Genomic DNA, 13,107 nt, shown 5'->3' with positions numbered 1-13,107 from the left:
AACTGCCATGCCTAGAAGTGCCGGTGTAAGCCTTGTCACAAATTAAGCACTGGTTCTCCAGTCTCCATAGAGTCTTCCAGGAAAAACAGGATAGACCAGGGATCAGCAACCTTTGGCACATGGCCCACCAGGGAAAGCCTCTGGCAGGCCGGGATGGTTTGTTTACCTGTAGCTCCCACTGGCCATGGTTTGCCGTCCCAGGCCAATGGGGGCAGTGGGAAGGGTGGCCAGCATATCCCTTGTCCCGCGCCACTTCCTGCAGCCCCCATTGGCCTTGGACGGTGAACCGCAGCCAATGGGAGCTGCAATCAGCCAAACCTGCAGACGCTACAGGTAAATAAACCGTCCCAGCCTGCCAGCTGCTTTCCCTGGTGGGCCACCAAAGGTTGCTGATCCCTGGGATAGATGAACCTTTAACAACAAATCTTTCAAGCCCACTTCATACCTAATAAAGTAGCTCACACCCGTACACAGAGAGACACACACAGACATGCACGCACACAAATTCAAACCCCAAGGCACATACCCAATTTCTCACCCCTTTAAACACTCTTGCACCAATCCTCCCATTGCTTTGCACCAACCCACTGGTGCAGAGCACCCTTAAACCAGATGGATATGGCCCCTCAAGGATCTCCTGTGCTTAGAGGATTCCTCAGGTGACATAGAGCTGCAGATGCTGACAAAGACGGTGTGGCCCGGGCTCCCCAGGATTTCCTGGGGATCTCCAGCTGCCATAGTGTACCCTCGTGGCCATTGCCAGATGGTGCAGGTTGGTGCTGGCTCAGGATCAGGGAAGCACAAAGGGCATCTTTATGCCTGCTAATTCAGCTTTGCCGAGTGCTCCCCAGTGAATTACCAGGCTGAGGTTCTGGCTCTCTATTTTTTTTCCTCTTCCTTACAGAGATAACATCTCATTAAATAACATTGAGGAAAGTTTGACCTTTTTTTTGTGTTTGTTATGTAAAATAATGAGAGCGCACAAATAGTGAGAGCGCACCGTTTTGTTTCTCCTTCAGTGACCTTATCTTGTGGACCACTAAGGGAGAGCGGTGTATTGTAGGTCAACTGAAACTACTGTTTTTTTTAGACCCCACTAATGGAGATTAGGAATAAAACTAAATACCCTAACCTACTGTGGTACTTGACCAATCCATTAGCCAGCTGAGCGCTCCCACTTAATGCTTGTAATGACATGGGTTTGATGAAAGAAATTCAGAAGTGAGCTAATATATTTGCTGAGCCTGTAATTATCTGTGTCACGAAACCAAACAGCACTGCACCTGCGCTGCAGAGAAGATGTGGAAGGTTTAGAACGTGTACGCATATTGCAGCTGAGAAATGATTGCCAACGTTCGCTATTAAAGCTACAAAAGGGATTTGCGTGTATGTATCTTACGGATTTATTTTCTCTGAGAGGCTATTTCAGGGAGGGGAGTGAGCATGGGTTACGTAAGGACTGCTGACTCCATTTAGAATTAAATGGATTTGAGTCAATGGATGCTTTTCTGACGTGATTCCCCCTTGCCCCTCTCCTCTCCCCTTCCTGCCCCCCCAAATCAGTAGGTTTCATTATTCCATCTCAATTTAGGACCATTTTAAGTTGTCTGATGAATTTGACAATTCAGCTGGTCCTCTACTGTTTCAGCTACTAAGGAAATTCCAGTGGGGATCTGCTGGATCAAATGTCTTACATCTCAGTTGACCCAAATCCCCCATGCTGGCTTTAGCACCATTAGGGAACTTTGCAGACTTGGTGGCTAACAGGCTTGTTTACCTGCTCACAGCACAGACTTTCATTAAAAAAAGATAACAGGTATTAGAAACCTCAGAGGATTTCAAAGGGACGGAGACGTTAACATTTTTATTTCTCATTATTGTCCAGTGTGGTTTTTTTAATAGCATTGAAATGAACAGAAATTACAAGGAGATTAATGGGCCCCTTTCTGTTTCTGGGACACTTTCAGAGTTAACTCACAAAAAAAAAGGACCATGTTGATGAGAGGAAATCACTGTGAATCTCAGAAATGACTGTATCGGCTTTTTAGGCTGTGGATTACATGCCTCATTTACACTGTACTTGTTCTGAGCAGAGTTGAATGACACAGTGGTAAAAACTCCAACGCCAGCTTGTGCTGCTGTTAGCATGGAGGGGGAGCTGCCTTGGTGCTATTGCTATGGTGGGAAAACCTGACAAAAAACTGAATGTTGCCACAGCAATGGAGGCTTTCAGAAAGCACAGACTTTCAGGCAAGCTAAGTAAACTAGTTCATGTTAGAACGCCTTCATAGATCCCTGACAGGGGTGTAATGTTACAAACATCTCAGCGTAGTTAAGGCTGACACATGCTTTCAAGCATAGTGAGAGTTTAGGGCTATATTTAACAAAAACTCTGAGTTCTGCGCCTTGGTGATGTGCCTGTGTGTCTAAGAACCTGAGACTGACAAATTCTCTGTAGCTTCGCTTTCTCATGAGTTGCTCTGAGCAGGATTGCTGTTTCATCAGGTTGTACTTGTTTGAGGCAAGGGATGTGGCCTCCAGGTGAACCTGTTGAAGGTATTTTATTTAGTCACAGACAATTTTTAAGCCTCCAGGTAGCAGGAGAGAGTGCCTTCATTCTCTCATCTTAATCCAGACAATGAATGCAGCAGCATTTCCTTTCTCCTCAGAGGAATGAGCATGTGTAGGACAGGGCTTACTCTGCAGGTACAGTGCCACAAATTATGGAAGGGGGGTATGGGGTCATTACAACTTTTTGTCTCTCCTCCAAGGATGACATCAAAATTTGGTCCATATATGGCACTTGGCCTGTAATGAAGTAGCACTAAAATGACCAACTGAGCAAGTGCCAAGAGAAAAAAGATGTTGACACCAGAGGAAAGGCATGGTAAAAGGCAAAATGGCAACCTTTCCACTGTCAGGTTTCAGAGTAGCAGCCGTGTTAGTCTGTATTCGCAAAAAGAAAAGGAGTACTAGTACGAGCTTCTGACAGTGTGGCTGATGTGATTAGGCCCTACGATGGTGTCCCCTGAATAGATATGTGGACACAGTTGGCAACGGGCTTTGTTGCAAGGATAGGTTCCTGGGTTACTGGTTCTGTTGTGTGGTGTGTGGTTGCTGGTGAGTATTTGCTTCAGGTTGGGGGGCTGTCTGTCGGCAAGGACTGGCCTGTCTCCCAAGATTTGAGAGAGTGATGGGTCGTCCTTCAGGATAGGTTGTAGATCCTTGACGATGCACTGGAGAGGTTTTAGTTGGGGGCTGAAGGTGATGGCTAGTGGCGTTCTGTTATTATCTTTGTTGGGCCTGTCCTGTAGTAGGTGATTTCTGGGTACTCTTCTGGCTCTGTCAATTTGTTTCTTCACTTCAGCAGGTGGGTATTGTAGTTGTAAGAACGCTTGATAGAGATCTTGTAGGTGTTTGTCTCTGTCTGAGGGGTTGGAGCAAATGTGGTTACTTGTGGCACTGTACCTGCAGAGTAAGCCCTGTCCTACACATGCTCATTCCTCTGAGGAGAAAGGAAATGCTGCTGCATTCATTGTCTGGACTAAGATGAGAGAATGAAGGCACTCTCTCCAGCTACCTGGAGGCTTACAAATTGGTTAGTCTCTAAGGTGCCACTAGTACTCCTTTTCTTTTTGCGAATATAGACTAACATGGCTGCTACTCTGTAACCTGTCATTATGCAAGGCACTGCGTTTAGCCGTATGGAGTGGAAATCTATCAACTTCATGAAAAAACTCGTACAGATACAGACAGGCATCATCTTCCTTTCCAAATGCAAACAGATGGACATCGTACCAAAAGGACTGAAGGTAAAAAATCCATTACAATCTACATACCATACAGACTATGCTGACAGCTTGTGCCACATGCTCTCAAAGAAACTGCGGAACCACGTGATCAACATCCTCTACAGCAAACAGGGAAAGATTAAGAATGAGCTCTCAAAACTGGATACTCTCATAAAAAACCAACCTTCCACACAAACTTCCTCGTGGCTGGACTTTACAAAAACTAGACAAGCCATTTACAACACACACTTTGCTTCTCTACAAAAGAAAAAGGATACTAAACTATCTAAACTACTACATGCAATCTATCCAACTATACTCTTAGCTCAGCAGAAGAATCTGTCCTATCTCGGGGCCTCTCCTTCTGCCCCTCCACCCCCATGAACATGATACAGTTCTGTGGTGACCTAGAATCCTATTTGCGACGTCTCCGATTCTAGGAATATTTCCAACACATCTCTGAACAACATACTAATCCACAGAGACCTTCCTAGCAACACTACAAAAAGAAGGATTCTAGGTGGACTCCTCCTGAAGGTCGAAAAAACAGACTGGACTTCTACATAGAGTGCTTCCGCTGACGTGCATGGGCTGAAATTGTGGAAAAGCAGCATCACTTGCCCCATAACCTCAGCCATGCAGAACACAATGCCATCCACAGCCCCAGAAACAACTCTGACATCATAATCAAAAAGGCTGACAAAGGAGGTGCTGTCATCATCATGAATAGGTCGGAATATGAGCAAGAGGCTGCTAGGCAGCTCTCCAACACCACTTTCTACAAGCCATTACTGTCTGATCCCACTGAGAGTTACCAAAAGAAACTACAGCATTTGCTCAAGAAATTCCCTGAAAAAGCACAAGAACAAATCCACACAGACACACCCCTGGAACCCCGACCTGGGGCATTCTATCTGCTATCCAAGATCCATAAACCTGGAAATCCTGGATGCCCCATCATCTCAGGCATTGGCACCCTGGCAGCAGGATTGTCTGGCTATGTAGACTCCCTCCTCAGGCCCTACGCTACCAGCACTCCCAGCTATCTTCGAGACACCACTGACTTCCTGAGGAAACTACAATCCATCGGTGATCTTCCTGAAAACACCATCCTGGCCACTATGGATGTAGAAGCCCTCTACACCAACATTCCACACAAAGATGGACTACAAGCCATCAGGAACAGTATCCCCGATAATGTCACGGCAAACCTGGTGGCTGAACTTTGTGACTTTGTCCTCACCCATAACTATTTCACATTTGGGGACAACGTATACGTTCAAATCAGTACCCGCATGGCCCCACAGTATGCCAACATTTTTATGGCTGACTTAGAACAACGCTTCCTCAGCTCTCGTCCCCTAATGCCCCTACTCTACTTGTGCTACATTGATGACATCTTCATCATCTGGACCCATGGAAAAGAAGCCCTTGAGGAATTCCACCATGATTTCAACAATTTCCATCCCAACATCAACCTCAGCCTGGACCAGTCCACACAAGAGATCCACTTCCTGGACACTATGGTGCTAATAAGCGATGGTCACATAAACACCACCCTATACCGGAAACCTACTGACTGCTATTTCTACCTACATGCTTCCAGCTTTCACCCAGACCACACCACATGATCCATGGTCTACAGCCAAGCTCTGCGATACAACCGCATTTGCTCCAACCCCTCAGACAGAGACAAACACCTACAAGATCTCTGTCAAGCGTTCTTACAACTACAATACCCACCTGCTGAAGTGAAGAAACAAATTGACAGAGCCAGAAGAGTACCCAGAAGTCTCCTACTATAGGACAGGCCCAACAAAGATAATGCCACTAGCCATCACCATCAGCCCCCAACTAAAACCTCTCCAATGCATCATCAAGGATCTATAACCTATCCTGAAGGACGACCCATCACTCTCACAAATCTTGGGAGACAGGCCAGTCCTTGCCGACAGACAGCCCCCCAACCTGAAGCAAATACTCACCAGCAACCACACACCACACAACAGAACCAGTAACCCAGGAATCTATCCTTGCAACAAAGCCCGTTGCCAACTGTGTCCACATATCTATTCAGGGGACACCATCATAGGGCCTAATCACATCAGCTACACTATCAGAAGCTCTTTTACCTGCACATCGACCAATGTGATATGCCATCATGTGCCAGCAATGCCCCTCTTCCATGTACGTTGGCCAAACTGGACAGTCTCTACGTAAAAGAATAAATGGACACAAATCAGACGTCAAGAATTATAACATTCATGAACCAGTTGGAGAACACTTCAATCTCTCTGGTCACTCAATTTCAGACCTAAAGGTCGCAGAACAAAAAGACTTCAAAAACAGACTCCAACGAGAGACTGCTGAATTGGAATTAATTTGCAAACTGGATACAATTAACTTAGGCTTGAATAGAGACTGGGAGTGGATGTGTCATTACACAAAGTAAAACTATTTCCCCATGTTTATTTCCCCCACCCCCCACTGCTCCTCGGACATTCCTGTTAACTGCTGGAAATGGCCCACCTTGATTATCACTACAAAAGGTTCCCCCCCTCTCGCCCCCCGGCTCTCCTGCTGGTAATAGCTCATCTTAAGTGATCACTTACAGTGTGTATGATAACACCCATTTTTTCATTTTCTGTGTGTATATAAATCTCCTCACTGTATTTTCCACTGAATGCATCCGATGAAGCGAGCTGTAGCTCACGAAAGCTCATGCTCAAATAAATTGGTTAGTCTCTAAGGAGCCACTAGTACTCCTTTTCTTTTCCCACTGTCAGTTACCCTTAAAGGGAAACACACATTTCTGTCTGAGCTCTGCTACCAGACAGCGCCAGATCAGCACAAAAGTGTTAACCATAGAAACAGACCACACCCATTTCTATGGTCTAACAGCGAGTGATGTATCAGCAGCATTTTTAACCCCATCTATGCAAGATGCAACAAAGGGTGTTTCTTATGCAGATCTGACAGATACCAAGAACCTATTTTTGTCTTTATCTCATGATAAGTAGCATTACACAACAGGGTGCAGATTTTCAGAAGAACTCAGTGTATTGAGTGCTGAGCTCTTCTAAAAATCTGTGCGTAGGTGTCACAATGAGTGTGGCTTCATGCTGAGCACTTTGGAAAACTCAGCCTGAATTATAGGTTCGGAGCACTTGAAAAATCTGCTCACTCCCCTATCATAGGACTATGTATTCTCTACATTTTGCCCACTTCCAAGCATATGCAACTGATGTCTTAGACTCCACCACGTTGACTCCTTTGTGGCTGGGCTTGTCCAATGGGCTTGCATTCACATTGAGCACCTGCGGGCTGTACACTTATGTGACAATGGTTAGACACCCCCACCTAGTTTTCATAGATGTGCAGGCACCAAGTGGACCACACCCTATATTTTTTATTTTTCAGTCTTCTTTTGCTGGTTGCCTACTGGTTGCCTTACTCTACAGAGAGTAGTCCTATTTACTTTCATGGGACTCATGGAGTATGGTATTGTTCAATGCAAATAACAGTCTGGCCCTACATAAGTTAGTTAACCTCTCTGCTCTGGCACCTCATTTGTAAAATCGGGATAACTACTTACAGAGATATTATTGAAAGGATTTGTTAGTTAATATTAAATGAAAGTGCGATGTAATTGCTAAGTATAGGCCAAATTCTTCTGTTTTAACTCAACTGTAATTCCCAATGAAGGCAGAATTTGGCTCTATATTAATACTGGGATGAGCAAGGTGCCATCCTAACAGAAGACCATGAGTATAGCCAGCCCAGTACCCATCTTTGACTTTAGTTCAAGCTGGAGTTGCCTAGTTCTCCTGAAAATCAGGCCCAACATGTCTCAAGTTGCGCACCCAATCAGTAGCCGCTTTTGAAAATGGTGAAATGTGGGGCTTTTGTGTCAGGCTGCAGGCACAGAAAGGCAGCTCTGCAGGTGCACAGTCAGAAAGCTTTCTCGACATTCACAACTGACTAGTAACTTAGGGTGAAACCTTGGCCCCATTGAAGTCAGTAGAAGTTTTGCCATTTACTGCAACAGGGACAGAACTTGTTTTTTGTAAATGGAAGTTTACCTTCTGCAGGCAAGTTCTGCACTAGAGTGAATTCTGTCAGTTCTGCAGCCATAGAATTGCAGAAAACATGATGTCTGCATTAGTAACGGTAAGGTCTGTAGAACCAATCTCTTAATTTCCATTTTTTAACCAGAAATAGCTCAAATTCTTTTAGTGTTTTGGGTTTTTTAGAGATTTAATTTGTCATAGCACTGAAGCATAGTATGTATATGTGAGGCAAAAACATGTCTTATCAAGAATGAATTTAGAATCCTCATACAGCTAATCTGTTCCTTGTTAGAATATTTTTACTTTCTAGTCTTGTAAAGCTTTTTAATTGCTCTGCATTGAGAATGTGGCCTTCTAATTAGATATTAAAATGTAAATCCCCCCAGCTGAACTACATGCAAAATATTATCCTCTAAAGTCAGTGACACTTAGAAAGGATTTTCTCCTTGTACACTGAAAGGCAGATAGGCTCAGTGGGTATCTGATAGCCACGTCAAATCTTTCATTATGGCTTTTGGTTTTTTAGATTGGGGGGGGAGGGGGCGGGGCAAGAATGGTTAGAGCATGGGGCTGAGTGTCAGAATTCCTGGATTCTGTTTTTGCCTCATCCATTTACACTGAGACCAAGGGCATTCTTCACAGTACCCACTTTGTGCATCACTGCAATCATCTGAAAACGGCCATAGTAATACTTAGCTACCTCACAGGGATGTGACAAGGGTTAATTAATGTTTATAAAGTACTCTGAGATCCCCAAACTTAAGCTGCTATAGAAGTGCAATGTATAATTATAATAATCAGTCATTTTGTCATTGACATTAATTACTCCATCTCACCAGATGTGGCTTCTCTGTGTAAATGGAGCTTACCTCTGGGCAGCCCCATAGCCCATCTGAGACTCCCTTGTACACCTTTTTCATCCCTCTTTATTCCCTCACCTCCAGGTTCATGTGGCATAGTGACCATCACTTCTGTATTGGCCAAAGAATAGATGAGACTGCAGAGTGAAACGGTGTTGGAATGTCTGGAGTGTTTCCAGGCCTGAGCCAGGGAAATTCCATTGCTTCTTGCAGAGAGCCCTGGCTGCAGCAAGATTTAATCTTCCCAGCAGAGAAAACATTTAGGGTTTATAGCAGGGGTGGCCAAACTTACTGGCCCTCCGAACTACCCGGGAGCTGGGGCTTGGGGCTTCAGCCCCATTCCTGCTGAAGCCCCGAGCCGCAGCAGGTGCGCTCTGCATGGCTGAAGCCCCAAGAGAGCATCACCCCACTGCAAAGCAGGGATCCTGAGCTCCCCACAAAGTCTGCTAGGCAAAGAAGGGTGTGTGTGTGGGGGCGGGCCTGCAAGCCACACTTTAATGGTAAAAAAGCCGCAAGCCACAGTTTGGCCACCCCTGATTTATAGGCACAAACATATGACATTTATAGATGCCTGCTCTACAGAGAGTTTTCCTATTTCCATTGAAGTCAATAGCATAACTCCCATTGACTTCAGTGCAGTCGGATCTGGACCATAGTCCTTGATAGATATGTTTCCTATTAATAATATGGTCTAATTAGTGCTGCTTGAGGAGCTGGATCCAAGAGTAACATAAGGTGCCGATCATTAGCATCAATTCTTCCCTGTTCCTCTACTAATTTAATTTACGTGAACACAAGAATGGCCATACTGAGTCAGACCAATGGTCCATCTAGCTCAGTATCCTGTATTCCAACAGTGGCCACTGCCAGATGCTTCAGAGGGAATGAACAGGGCAATTTATCAAGTTATTCATCCCCTGTCATCCTGTCTGTGCTTCTAGTTAAAGGTTAAATGGTGTCTATTATTTTTAGGCTCTAAAAACTACCCACAATACCTACTACCTGTCTTATTATTGTTATTAGTGAAAGTGTGTATTGTGATTGTGCCAAAAGGCCCCATCAGCCTTTGGGCCCCATTATGCTAGGCTCTGTACAGACAGTTACAGAGACAGTCCTTGCCCACAGAGAGCTTGCAATGTATCTTTATCCAGCAAAGTTAACAAGCATTCAGATTATTTATACTAATGAGAAAGGCAAGTGCTAAACACAGAATAGATTCTGAGTTCTAACCTTGGCTCTGACCCTGACTCTTCCTGTGGCCCTGGGCAATTATTATAATTTATTTGTATTGTGATAGCTGCATGAGGTCCCTGTCAGGAAGTCAGTGCTGCCATTTTGCTAGGTGCTGAAAACACACACATAATAAAATGATAGTCTATGGCCAAAGGAGCTTACAACCTAAAGACCAGATTGTGTTATACTCATGCAGGTTGGACAGAACCTTACTCTACAGAGAGTAGTCCTATTTACTTTCATGGGACTCATGGAGTATGGTATTGTTCAATGCAAATAACAGTCTGGCCCTACATAAGTTAGTTAACCTCTCTGCTCTGGCACCTCATTTGTAAAATCGGGATAACTACTTACAGAGATATTATTGAAAGGATTTGTTAGTTAATATTAAATGAAAGTGCGATGTAATTGCTAAGTATAGGCCAAATTCTTCTGTTTTAACTCAACTGTAATTCCCAATGAAGGCAGAATTTGGCCCTATATTAATACTGGGATGAATCCTGAAGGAAGTCCTTATTCTTTATGTAGGCAGAGATCCCACTGGAAGCTAATTGGACTTTTGCCTGATGTGATGGGGTGTTCACCTCACACAAGGTCTAGAAGGTTGAGATCGCTAAGTGGGCCAGTTAGCTGCCCAGGCTGCACCTGGAGAAAGAGACAGGGAGTAGGAATTAAGTAGAACAGGCTCAGCTGGGTAGGAACAGGCCCTAAATAAGCCAGGAAGCTGGTGACAGAAGGGGCTGGAGGGAAGGAGTCTTCAATTTCACTGGGAGGAAGGCTTGTGGCTTGGCAAGCCCAGAGAAGTGGGAGAGCCAGAAAGGTAGGCAAGACTCAGGGGAAAAGCAATGAGGTATGGGGTAGGTCAAACCTTGGCTGCTGATGAAAGGGCCCCTGACCTGGGATCCGGAGTAGAGAGCAGGCCCAGGTCCCCCTACCAGTCATTGACCAAGTGGCACTGATGAGCAGGAAGATGCCCTGAGCTCCTTTGTCAAGAAGGACTTTGATACCCTGGAATGAGGGAGCATGTATGATGACCTGGCTGGATGGCTGAGTCATGAAAGGAGGCTGCAGTGCCTTGAGTGAGAGGGGGTCCACAGGGTGAGAGGACAATGGGAGAGGCACCACCAGGGGAGAGTGCAATGCCTGGCTGGAGCTAATCCCCAGGGTAGCCAGCAGGAGGCACCACCAGCAGTGAGTGAACTCTGTGACACCTAAGTAAGGACTGATTAATGACCTTAGGCCCAGTGTGTATATATCATGGATTCTCCCAGTTATCAGCACGATACATGCTGCATTTTGAACTGCAGCACTCCCTCCTGAGCCAGTAATTGAGTCCGTAAGGATAACAATAACAAAGAGTTTAGGTTTAATTCAGAAAAATAAACATTGTTAGTCTTCATCAGTAATTTAGTGTCCTCAGGTTCATCTTGGGTTGAAGAGTGAAAAGAATATTGTTATGGATGGTTAAGAATTGCATAAATATATTTGTGCACTTTCTAATTTTGTCTTATGGTGTTGGGTTGCATTGGGTTAAGTTGCATAATGGTAAGTAAAGTAACTGGATACAATCCAGCACCAAGCAATGCATGAAAGAGGCACTTTCACCCCCAGTGGGTGGAAATCTGTATCAGCAGGAAACAGATATTCCAGTACTACTTGTGAGTAGTTGGAGATCTGCATGCACTTTGATACCCACATTCTTTTAAAATGAATCATTCTTTAATGCAGACATAAGATACTGAGCTTACTGAAGCTAACAAGTCACATGCTGACATTGAGCTAGATTAACCCAGGATCTTTACTGACTTCTGTCTATGTACTGTGACAAAGCTCTGTCCTTGTCTCCATGGGTCCCATGTTTCCTGGCAGATTTTGCTGGCCTCAGAGGCTCACTGTGACCCTCCACATAACCCTTCTCTCTCTAGAGACAAGAGTCACAATCTACTGAGCCATTTTCATCATAAGCCAGCAAGGGAGTTGAGAAGCTATCCTCCCTTGCACAGTCTCTGTTGTCTCCCAGTCTCAGCAATTAATTGGGGGAGGGCAAAGGGAGGCGCCCAGGCCTGCCCTCTACTCCAGGCTCCAGCCCAGGGACCCTAATAGTATCAGCTATGGTAGCTGACCTTTTAGAAACATGACACAAACAATTCCCTGGGCTACTTCCCCACAGCAGCCCCCACTTCCTCAAGCTCCACTTCAATCTTACCTCAGGGCCTCCTTCCTTATGCCTGATATGGTGGGTACTGCTCAGTTTCTCCAACAGCACAACTTCCTCCCACAGCTCCTGACTAACTGGGAGGCTTTTAACTAGGTTCAGCCAGTCCCTGATTGGCTTCAGGTGTCCCAATCAACTTAGCATTCTCCCTGCCTTCTAGAAAGTTCTTAATTGGCCCCAGGTGTCTTAACTGACCTGGAGCAGCTGCCATTTAATTTATTTTGGTACCAGGGATTTGTTTAGCCTGGAGCTAATATATCTATCTCCCACTACTTTTCTATAGCCATCTGGCCTTGCCCCGTCACAGTACTTATATGGCTCTCATCACTGTCGTATAAGTGCTGGCTGAGCAGGAGCTTTGGTTAAAGTAGGGGTGAAACAACATACTATTCTGGCCAGCAAGTTTGTGTCAGAAACAGGATTAGAACTCAGGTCTCTTAACACCTTCTCCCAAACTCCATTTACTAGACTATGGTGCCTGCAAAGCTGCCTTGCTTTTGTTTTACCATTTGAATCCTCAGAAGAACACATGACCAAAACTCAGCAGCCAGTTCAGTCACTTTTTTTCCAGAGGCTGGGACCTGGGGGCCTGAATTTTAGTCTGTGATCCTACAGAGTTCTGTTCACCATATATGCCCACTAGAAATTCATGTTCACAGCAGTTATGCTGGCAATCAGGAAAGTGAAAGAGTTGGAACAAATCACACCCCAAGAGAAGATATTCAAGAACAAATTATGGCAGTTCTTATGCAGGCAAAATGTCCAATAAAACCAAAAGTAATTTTGCCATGGACTTCAATAGGAGCAGGGCTTTGGCCCATATCAAATTTATCTTCCCACTACATAACCTTACAACAACATGATCTTCAAAGGATTTCTAAATTATTTTAAGTTTAAAAGCATCATCCCTTATATTCCTCTCGCACCTTTCACCCTGA

At 44.8% G+C, this 13,107-nt stretch overlaps 1 protein-coding gene across 1 annotated transcript; it reads left to right on the top strand.

The window, feature by feature from the left end:
• Positions 1-1,290: 1,290 nt before the first annotated feature.
• On the top strand, positions 1,291-6,420 carry LOC125644384 (uncharacterized). The gene is made up of 2 exons (XM_048868264.2): positions 1,291-1,386; positions 3,688-6,420. Exon 2 carries the CDS (start codon positions 4,514-4,516, stop codon positions 5,420-5,422), a length of 909 nt encoding a protein of 302 aa, XP_048724221.2. The 5' UTR covers positions 1,291-1,386; positions 3,688-4,513; the 3' UTR covers positions 5,423-6,420.
• Positions 6,421-13,107: the final 6,687 nt, after the last annotated feature.

This window comes from Caretta caretta, chromosome 10, assembly GCF_965140235.1.
Source record: "Caretta caretta isolate rCarCar2 chromosome 10, rCarCar1.hap1, whole genome shotgun sequence".
In the NCBI taxonomy this organism is placed as follows: domain Eukaryota; kingdom Metazoa; phylum Chordata; order Testudines; family Cheloniidae; genus Caretta; species Caretta caretta.
Note: the sequence above shows the minus strand (reverse complement) of the source record. Positions and strands in the feature narration are given on the sequence as shown.

Bases quoted from the DNA above. Each gene is read 5' to 3' on its own strand.
- LOC125644384 (XM_048868264.2), top strand. From the start codon at position 4,514: ATGAATAGGTCGGAATATGAGCAAGAGGCTGCTAGGCAGCTCTCCAAC.